The sequence below is a fragment of the Eptatretus burgeri genome, chromosome 11 (genome assembly GCF_056783735.1).
Source record: "Eptatretus burgeri isolate ZD-2024b chromosome 11, Ebu_testis_v1, whole genome shotgun sequence".
In the NCBI taxonomy this organism is placed as follows: domain Eukaryota; kingdom Metazoa; phylum Chordata; class Myxini; order Myxiniformes; family Myxinidae; genus Eptatretus; species Eptatretus burgeri.
Genome location: NC_140971.1, coordinates 76,463,890 through 76,474,961, shown reverse-complemented (window position 1 = coordinate 76,474,961; position 11,072 = coordinate 76,463,890). Strand labels below are relative to the sequence as shown.

The following is an 11,072-nucleotide window of genomic DNA, read 5'->3' as shown; positions in this document are numbered from 1 at the left end:
AACCACACCGGTGCATGGGCCGCACAAACGTAGTCTCCGTGCCAGCTCAAGTGGCACACGCAATGAACACAACGAATGGATGGATGAATGGTTTGAACTGAACGCAGTGAACAACGGTGCATGGGCTGCACAAACGTAGTCTCCGTGCCAGCTCAAGTGGCACACGCAATGAACACAACGGATGGATGGATGGATGCAAACACGGTGCACGGGCCGCCATTGCAGGCCCGTGTTGTAGCTGCCAACGGGGCAGTTCTCGCAGCTTGCAAACTGTTGCCTTGCGGATCCTGGCGCACATGGAAATGAACAGGGGGGGGGGCAAAGCAAAAATTGAACGGGGCTGGTGAACAGGGGCAGTGGGCATGGCATGGCAAAGGCAGCAGGCAAACACAGCCCGCAGAAGAAGGCCGCTGCAGGCAAACACAGCCCGCAGAAGAAGGCCGCTGCAGGCAAACACAGCCCGCAGAAGAAGGCCGCTGCAGGCAAACACAGCCGGCAGATGAATTGGCCGGCACAGGCCTTGAAGCACCACAGCTGCAGATGATCCGGCCGGCACAGGCCTTGCAGCAACACAACAGCTGCCGATGAAGTGGGCCGGCACAGGCCTTGAAGAAAAACAGCCAGCCGGCAGATGAAGCTGGCCAGCCTTTGCCGTTCAGTGGAGGTTGGTGGAGGGAGTGCGGTGGTGCTGGCCACTTGGAAGGCGGGCTCGGACCTACCTACCTGTCTCCCTCCCACCTATCGCCTTTGCCTGTCACTGTACATACCCACTCCCTTAATTTGTCAAACCCCAATTTAGCCCCAACTTTTTTTTCTTTTTTTTTTTACTTCCCCACTATAAATCGTCCCCTAACCCCCTTTATCGTCTCTGTTCGGCTAACCTATCCTGTCACCGAGCCTACTCCCAACCCCTACGTTCCCTTCCCGGAGGGGAATAAGGGAGAGCTAACGTCCTGTGTCGAGGCCCAACGAAGCCTCAGAATGGCCTCCCCAGAGTTCAGCGATCTATAACACAAAGTGGGTCCAGCGGCCCACAACGAGAGCGAGGGGATGGATGGTGCGGAGGGGTACACTTCCTCATCTACCCTATCCATTTAACTGTTAAACTACCCCGGGGCTTTCAACAAGCGCCTCTCGCTTAAACTATTGGTTCTAACAACCCAGATTCCCGTCGCCTGTGTTGGTGTTCTCACAATTTCGGGCCTCGCCCCCCAATTTTCTCTCCGTGCCCTCACACGGTCTCATGGCTGGGACACGTGGCTCCCTTTGGCAGGCACGACCCTCTGCCGAATCTCCCGCTATGGCACCCCCGGGCACTACACTGCCTCCGAGCCTACCAGCTCCCTAACACCGGGGAGTGCCCCCCATGGCACCTCCCCTGAAACGCACACGTGGCAGGCTGGCTTCCCGGGCCCCTTTCCGAGGGTCACCCGTGCCCACAACACTGCCCACGCGGCTAATGGCGCCCCGGGCCCCCGCACCAAGCAGGCGCACCCGTGCCCACTACGCTATCCCGGCCCCCCATGGGCCCTTGGCCTACCACGGCCGACTAGCCTGGTGCCCGGGGTACCCACTCAGCGATACTCACTTTTCGCAGCCACGCTCCCAGCCCGTCAACAGGGCTCCTGCACCCCTCCAAACGGGTTTCGAGCCTACACTCCCACCAACAATAAAACGACCTCCATTTTTTAAATTTGACTAACCCAGCTAACTCACTTTACACTGACCCCAGGGTCCCTTGGGCGGGAGTCACTCCTCCCCCCAATCACTCATCGCACCATGCATTCCCCATTCACTCCACACACACAGACCCGCTGGCCTCACTCACTCAACAAGTACTCACCTCACAACTCACCAACAACTCTTCAACACACTCACCGCTGAACTCTGCCATCCTTCTAACTACCTCCCCTAACTAACTCGTGCTCCCATTTCGTCCCTTAAACTACAGCACGTTCCTTTTAACACTACGTAGCTAAGCTACGTCCCCACTACACATCCACAAGTCTGTCACTGTCTCCAAATAAATCATTTTATTTCCCAACCTAAATCTGGCTACAATCCCTCTAACTAATCCATTCCACGGACTCCATGAGGACTTACCCCTGCCCCATGAAGTCGGTCTAACTAAGCTAACCCTTCCCACTAACTAGTTTCCAACCTGTGCCCAGGTCAAGGGGGTCTTCCACCCCTTGCCCAGGAATCCTGTGCACCCGAAAGTGAGGCTTGCTTTTTTTTTTTTTTTTCTTTACACGCGCAGCACCAGCGCGGCAACTCAGAGCTCGCGCACTTTGCACCTGCCCGTGACGTCATGCAGCTGCACGTGTACCTCGTCCCTCCTTGGACGGTACCATCCGGCAGGGATACTCCTCCTGCCGGGTTCCAACCCCACGTGCAGCCATGGCGTCACCGTGCGCATAAAAAAACACAAGCCCCACGTCTCGAGGGGTTCCCCACGCGAACACATGTGCTTTGCCCGTTGGGGCTTATCACACACGATCGCGTGGAGAACCCGTCCGGTCCAAATCTGTAATCCTGCCTAAACTTTGTCCGTCCGCGGGATCGGCAAATCCACCGCTGGCATTTCCGGACCGGGACTTCACTCTCGCAAGCGAGCATGTGGGGGCCTCGTGCGTTGCACAGCACGGACCTCGTGCTCACTGCTGGGTGAACCCGGCACGGTTCCCGAAACAACTACAGCCGCTACTCGGCTTTCTTTCCTTACATGTCGCCGTCGTCGCCATTCCACACACGCACTCCCGCGTGTTACGACGCTCACACTCCACACCATTACATTCACACCGGGAGACGCGGCTGCGTGCTCTCGCATGCCAACCGACATCTCCCTCACATACCGCTCTCTCACACACACGGTCTCCCTTGCACTCGGCCGTTCACTCACGCATGCCATCTCCCTCGCACACGTGGCTCCACGCACTCGCGGCCTTTCACTCACTCGTGCCTCACTCATACACCGTGCCTCACTCACACACGCGGGGGCACTCACCCGCGGTGCCTCATCCACACACCGTGCCTCACTCACACACGCGGGGGCACTCACCCGCGGTGCCTCATCCACACTGGCCGTTTCATCCACACACACGGCCTCACTCACACGGTGCCTCATCCACACACGGCGTGCTGGGAATCACGTACTCTGGCACCATCGCCACCACACCACTCACACACGGGGTCGCTTCCACACATGGGGACGCACTCACGCCTTGCACCATACACACAGGGACAACCACACTGGGGATTCGTGTCCCCACAAGGGTCTCCGGGGCCTCTATACCCCCCAAGCTCGGCGTGCACCCGTTCGCAGCACTCCTCCCCTCAACCTCGCAAAGCACGACCGAACTCACCTGGTCGTGACTCGCCTCAAGGGGGCATACTCCCTCCCCTCGTTCCTGGAGGAGGCTATCCCGCTGCTCGCACTGGGTCCCTACACGCTCCGCGAGCTCACCCTCATCGTCCTCCACTACCTCCGTGTGTGTGTGTGCGTCACTTACCCCGTCTTCATCGTGCAGTCTTCCCTCTATCGTTCCCTTCCCGGCCACCGTCACTGCCAACTCAGTCACCTCTTCACCCTTTACCTCCCTTGTCTCAACTATTTTTATTTCCTTTGTCGTCACCTCGTGTCTCGTCTCACACGTTTTGGTCTCCCCATTTAATTTTTCCCTTTCGGTCACCGTTGCACCCCCTCCCAGCTCGTTCGCTCCTACACGTGGAGTCGCCATTTTGAGCTACCTGCTGACGGCCTTCATGCCCGCCTGCAGGCATCGGCCCATGTTCTGTGTTTCCCCCCGGAGCTTTTTCGTTTCTTCCTTCATGTTTGTTTCCATTTTAGTTTTCATGCGTTTTATTTCGTTTGTGAATGTATCCATTTTTTCGTTCATGTTCGCATTTATCTTCGCTGTCATTTCCGCATTCATTTTTTGTGCATTCGCATCCATCTTCTCTGTCATTTCCTCATACATTTTTGCCAGCATGGTGAATAGCTGGGCCATGTCGGGTGCGCTTGGGTGAGCCGTTTCGGCAGGGGTTGGGGAAGGGTTTTGGTGGAGAGGGGGAGAGGAGGTGTCATACACCGCGGCCGCTGCCGCACCCATTTCGGGCTCTGGGTTCAGTTGGGCGAGTTCGTTTTCCTGTACAACCAACATTTCCTGCACGGGGATTTCATCCTGAGCCATGGATTCTACACATTCTACATCCATTTCTAATACCCCCGGCTCCCGCTCGCCTTGAGACGCCATCTTGCTTCTCTTAAAGGGGTAATTTAGCTCGCTCGTAATTTGGAGGGAATCGGGGGTCGCTCCTCTCACCCCTGGACCGATTCCCGTGAATTTAATTGGAGACAGGAGAGCCCGTTTTCCCGTTCTCCGATACCAGTTCCGCGAGGAGGGCGATGGGTTTATATCCCACTCCTGACACCAGTGTTGCGGATTCGCGCCCGCCGGCGTGCGGACGGCCACGTAACTCGAATCGCGGCACGTCGCCCACCGGACGGACAATCCAGTCGTGACCCTCTCGGACTAACGCCGGGAACCAGTCACGGGTGGACCTTTCAGTCTCACCACGATCGTGCCAATCGGCCCCCGCGTGGGATAGGGTTGCTCGCCAAATTCGACCTACCTAAGTACCCACACGGAGGGTAGACCGGGCGATCGCACCTCGCCGCAGGTCGACTTCGGACACGGGACACTTTAAGCGACCCGTTCCGTACTATCGGGATAACCGAGCGGTGTTATTCGTCGCCCTCGACGGTTCGATTAATTATCGGGCGTTTTAGCCCACGACCAACCCTTTACGTGAAGCAAGATGGAGATTCAATGAAAGAAAAGACGAAGCGAAGCGGGAAAACAGTTCAACAATAAGCACATTCATTTCGCGATGAACGGAAAGCACACATATACAATTCCACCAAAAGCACATGTAAAAGGAGAAGAAACACAATATTACACAAAAAGCAAATGCAACAATGCAGATCTAACCGACTACGCGAGCACTCGGCAACACATCCAATTTTACTTCACAGACGGCGCCGACAACACATATTCCCAAAGAAAAAGAAAAGAGAACCACCCTCCAGGATGAGGCGGGCCTGGGGCCGAGACCGGGTCGGGCCTACCCGTCTGATGATGAGATGTGAAGTGGCGGTGGTGCCTCAACTCCGCGGGCCTCGCGGACAGTGTCTGGTAGGGGGTGGGAAAGGGGCCCCCTTTGTCGCACTATCTCAGCGCGGGGGGAAACAGGAGGGGGTTGCTGATGCTCGGGAGAAGGAGGATATCACCCTGTCTCGGGTCCCGCGGCGAGCGTCTCCTCCTCGACCTCGGTCGCGTTGCTGGCCTCTCCCTGTGCAGCTCCCGGCACCGACGCGAGCACCCCCTCGTCCGCCTTCGCCGCCGTCACCTCTCCACAGCTCCGTCTACTCGCCCTCTCCATCTCCTCTCTTGGCTCGTCCCAACTCTTCACTCTTGACTTCTCCCACTTCTTTCCAGCTCCACCGACGACTCTCTTGAACTCCGCACAACACAACTGAACTGACGAACGCAGCCGTTTATATAAGCCCCGTGGCTTCGCTCTTTCACCCTTGACCCTCTGCCTCCGACCCTTCACCTCTCTAACTGGCTCCCCATTGGCCTGAGGAAAAGTGGGCGTGAATGCTTTTTGATGCATGTATTTGCATATAGCGACCGCCCTCCAACGCCCTGGAGGCGGGGCCAAATCGCCCCTCGCTCACCGATTGGACGGAACAAAAGTGGGCGTGAGTCGTTTTTGATCCGTTTTTCTTCGGAAAGTCTGTGATGTCTCTGAATACGCTGCTCGGTGCGCGCCCTGCACGAGTCCAGTATCGGTGCCCACGAGTGGCGCGAGATGGTGTGGATGCGATGGTGGCGAGTTGTGACGGTAAAGGTCGTGGCTGTTGTTGTGAAGCGGCGTTGTGGTTGGTGGTTGTTGTTGTGAGGCGGCGTTGTGGTTGGTGGTTGTTGTTGTGAAGCGGCGTTGTGGTTGGTGGTGGTTGTTGTGAAGCGGCGTTGCGGTTGGTGGTTGTTGTTGTGAAGCGGCGTTGCGGTTGGTGGTTGTTGTTGTGAAGCGGCGTTGTGGTTGGTGGTTGTTGTTGTGATGGCTGTTGAGACGTGGTTGGTGGTGGTAGTAATGGCGGCTGGTCCAAAATAAAGATAGTAAAAGAAAAACGGCTATCCTGAAGAGTCGCAGCCCGCATGAATGACATTTATTCCCTCTAGACAACGGGTTTGGGCCTAACTACACATATACTTACCGAGATATCTCACCTAAGGGACCTGAATGGTGGTTTGTGAATTTCGTCAACCACAACAATATATTACATATATATATATATATATATATATATATATATATATATATATATATATATATATATATATATATATATATATATATATATATATATATATATATATATATATATATATACTTCTTCTTTCTTCTTCTTCTTCTTCTTCTTTCGGCTGCTCCCTTTCGGGGTCGCCACAGCGGATCATCCGTATGATCCGCATAGTGATTTGGCACATGTTTTACGCCGGATGCCCTTCCTGACGCAACCCTGGTCGCCTCTTTCGACACAGGGATATGGTACACCTATTTTAACCCGGGTATACACCGGCCCAGTATGCTGGTACTCATTTCGCCGACCTCGGAAGGATGGCAGGCTGAGTCAACCCCCTGGTGTATTAATTCAGTGGCCCAACGGGGCTTGAACTCAGGACCTCTTGGATCCCAAGCTGCTGCCCTAACCACTGCTCCAACACCAGGCTTTTATATATATATATATACATATATATATATACATATATATATATATACACATATATATATATATATATATATATATATATACATATATATACACACACATCAAAAATATGTGTAGCATGACGAGCACTCCTCTGATCTCCATTTTCTGCACCAAAGCATCACAACCAACCTCGATGCCTTGACCCTGTGACTCTGTCAAAGACAAAGATTTATGGTCAACATGGGCTAAATGTCAAACTGAGTTGCCTATCCAGATTTCAGTCATATTTGCCCTCATCAGGATGGCATACCATATAAACATCTAACCAATGATGACCACATTCATGATTTTTACATCAATTGTACCTCCGAGCTGAAATGGTGAGAATCAACCATGGATCATGTCTCGCACAGTAAACGACATATTCTTCAAAGAACAAAACGTCTGTCTGCCACCCAGACATCTGTTCCCGCTAATGCAAACCAATCCACGAGAAGGCACGTGGTGCAATTGGCTGGTAAATCAAAAGTAGGTAGAGCGTGATAAGCACTGTTTCGATCTCCATTTTCAGCACCAAAGTGTCACCTCCAAACCAGAGGCCTCGGCCTGGTGACTGTCAAAGACAAGTATTTATGGTCAATATGTGCCATACTGTATATCAAACGCAGTGTGACCACTCCTTGGCTCTTTTCACAAGATCTTGGCTATTCGTTGTTCACCTCGGCGTCTTGTTTTCTATAGGTTTTCTTGGTGTATAGGTTTTCTATTATCATCGCTTTTCCAAAACCTTGTGAATTCTTGGCTTTTTTCATTGGCTCACCTTGGCATTTATGAAAATGAGGAGTGGTCACACTGATCAAACAAAGCTGCCTATCCAGTTTTCAGGCTTATTTTCCTCTTTTGAAAGCACCTTTTTATCCAAAAAAAAGGTTTAAAAAATCAAAACATTTCAACAGCTTGGGATGTGCACCTTGACCCCATGGACAAAGTACACAGCCCAGCAAGACTGCCCCCTTGGCAAACATATGCCCCTCAACCCAAAGGCTGAAGCACATGGTCAAACAAACACACATATCTTAACCCCAAAGGGCCAGATTGCATGGTCATACAATTGGACCTTGATAAATTGATCAATTGGCCACTCCATAGGAGTGAGTCCCCATGACTTCAACGGCATGCCTTCATCAGGATGGTATACCGTATAAACATCTAATCAGTGATGACCAGATTCGGCATTTATACATCAATTGTACTTCCTGGCTGTAATGGTGAGCATCAGCCAAGGATTATGTCTCACACAGAAAACCTGGAAATATGTGGTTGTATCGGAGTAAAAACCAGACATGTGCTGAGGCTCGGGGTCGATTGAACTGAGGAAATCTGCTGTGAAGCGGGTGAAACGTCGCCTGACACCTGGTCTGCTCTTGCTTATTGCTCAAATTAGCCGAGTGAATATAGTTTACTTTTGCTTGGAAGAGCCTTCTTCATCTTTAAAAAAAAAAATATATATATATATATCTTCTTCTTTTGGCTGCTCCCGTTAGGGGTCGCCACAGCGGATCATCCGTATGATCCACATAGTGATTTAGCACATGTTTTACGCCGGATGCCCTTCCTAACGCAACCCTGGTCGCCTCTTATGACACAGTGATATGGTACACCTATTTTAACCAAGGTATACACTGGCCCAGTACACTGGTACTCATTTTGCCGACCTCGGAAGGATGACAGGCTGGGTCAACCCCCTGGTGTATTAATTCAGTGGCCCAACGGGGCTTGAACTCAGGACCTTTTGGATCCCAAGCCGCTGCCCTAACCACTGCGCCAACACCAGGCTAAAATATATGTATATGTATATATATATATATATATATATATATATATATATATATATATATATATATATATATATATATATATATATATATATATATATATATATATATATATATATATATATATATATATATATATATATATATATATATATATATATACATACATACATACATACATACATACATACATACATACATACATATACATACATACACATACATACATACACATATACTGTATATATGTACACACATACACACACACACACACACACACACACACACACACACACACACACACACACACATATGTTGCATTGCATGTATTTACCTGCCCACTTGCCTCTAAGCTGTTTAACCTCAGTTTGAATCTCGGACCAATTATAAATTGTCATCCTGGTGTTTCACATGCACAGCGATTACATCAATTTCTGTCTTTCAGGTGGAAGTTAAGCTTGGCCTCACGTCTGCTTGCATTAGTTGGTGAACCTTAGAGATCCCATGGTGTCTGTTGCGAAAAGTAGGCGAGCTATCGTTGGCACACTGAACAAATTATAAATTTCTGCCCTGACTGACTGCTCAGAAGGCAATGGCAAACCATCAAGCATAATTCGTGACAAGAAACTGCTTTAGCAGTACCAATGCTCTGCAAAGGGGATTGCACATCTCATCATCATAAATTTATATAAACTTATAAGTCGATTGAGAAGGAAAACTCCACTGAGGATATAAGCTTTGCACCTTGAATTTTGCAAACTTGGCAGTCTGGATGAACATCGTTTCTGAAAGCACCTCTGCGGGACATGATTTGACTGTTCTTCATCCCCAAATGAGATGCTGCCTCAAATTTGTTCCGTATGCACAGTCTGACCTCCAGCTTGTGTTATGAGTCTCTTTGGATATATATTGGTGCTGAAGAGTGATTCTGATTTTTCTTCTTCATCTAATGTGTGCAGAGACATGTGGCCATTTTTTGTTTCTGCTTTGTAGTTGCATGACTGGATAAGGCTTCTTGGAAATTGTCATTTCATGTATCATACCTTCTCAAATCCATAATTCATGAATCGCCACAGGTGCAGAATCATACATGGTGGTTGGAGCAACAACTGCAAGAATCTGGTGCAGCAACCAAGCATGTAGAGGTGCAACTTCTCCAGCATTCAAAAAATGCTGGACATCTGCGGCAACACACAAGGTCAGGGTCACAAGGTCTGGTGCACTCACCTTGATCACTTGCCTTAAACACAATGGGTTTAGGGGAGGATGATGGGAATAACAGTTAAACTTGATATTTACGTCAGGGTAAGGTGGGGGCAAGATGCCCATCAGAAAAGGTGGGGAAAGATATTCCCATTTGGTGTGTGTGTGTGTGTGTGTGTGTGTGTGTGTGTGTGTGTGTGTTATAGTATGTGCCAATATATATATATATATATATATATATATATATATATATATATATATATATATATGTATATATATATGTATATATATATGTATATATATATATATGTATATATATATATATATGTATGTATATATATATATATGTATATATATATATATATGTATATATATATATATATATATATATATATATATATATATATATATATATATATATATATATATATATGTATATACATATACATATACAAATACATACATATGTATATCTACATATGTATATATATATATATATATATATATATATATATATATATATATATATATATATATATATATATATATATATATATATATATATATATATACACAAATACATACATATGTATATCTACATATGTATATATATACATATATATATATATATATATATACATATATATATATATATATACAAATACATACATATCTATATCTACATATGTGTATATATACATATATATATATATATATATATATATATATATATATATATATTTATATATATATATATATATATACAAATACATACATATGTATATCTACATATGTGTATATATATATATATATATATATATATATATATATATATATATATATATATATATATATATATATATATATATATATATATATATATATATATATACAAATGTATATGTATATATGTATATATACAGGGTGTCCCAAAAAAATTTACTCATATCTTGTTTCTAAGTCAATAAACCATGCATTTATTATCATTTAAAGAGTGAGTACATTTTTTGGGGACACCCTGTATATATATGTATTTACATATGTATTTACATATTGGGGGGGGGGTGAGGGCTGAGGGCTGAGTATGGGCATAAATTCTCTTTGTAAATGTGTACCGTGTTGCGCCACCTGGTCGTGGTGGCAGAGGGCATTACAATTTCCAAATTTCCTTTGGCAACTAAGTGTTACTTTTTCACATTTCTCTTCCACACAATGCTGGGTAAATCTGCTGGTCTCTCCTAATAAATGCTAGT

The 11,072-nt window shown here is 47.4% G+C and overlaps 1 protein-coding gene across 3 annotated transcripts in view; it reads left to right on the top strand.

Moving 5' to 3' along the window:
• The window catches only part of LOC147017419 (angiopoietin-2-like), a 280,361-nt gene that overhangs the window by 190,593 nt on the left and 78,696 nt on the right, over nt 1–11,072 (top strand). For all 3 annotated transcript variants that reach the window (XM_085847066.1, XM_085847065.1, XM_085847064.1), the window contains one exon: nt 9,693–9,814. In XM_085847066.1, coding sequence (XP_085703192.1) covers nt 9,693–9,814 — 122 coding nt within the window. The remainder of the gene's footprint in view (nt 1–9,692; nt 9,815–11,072) is intronic.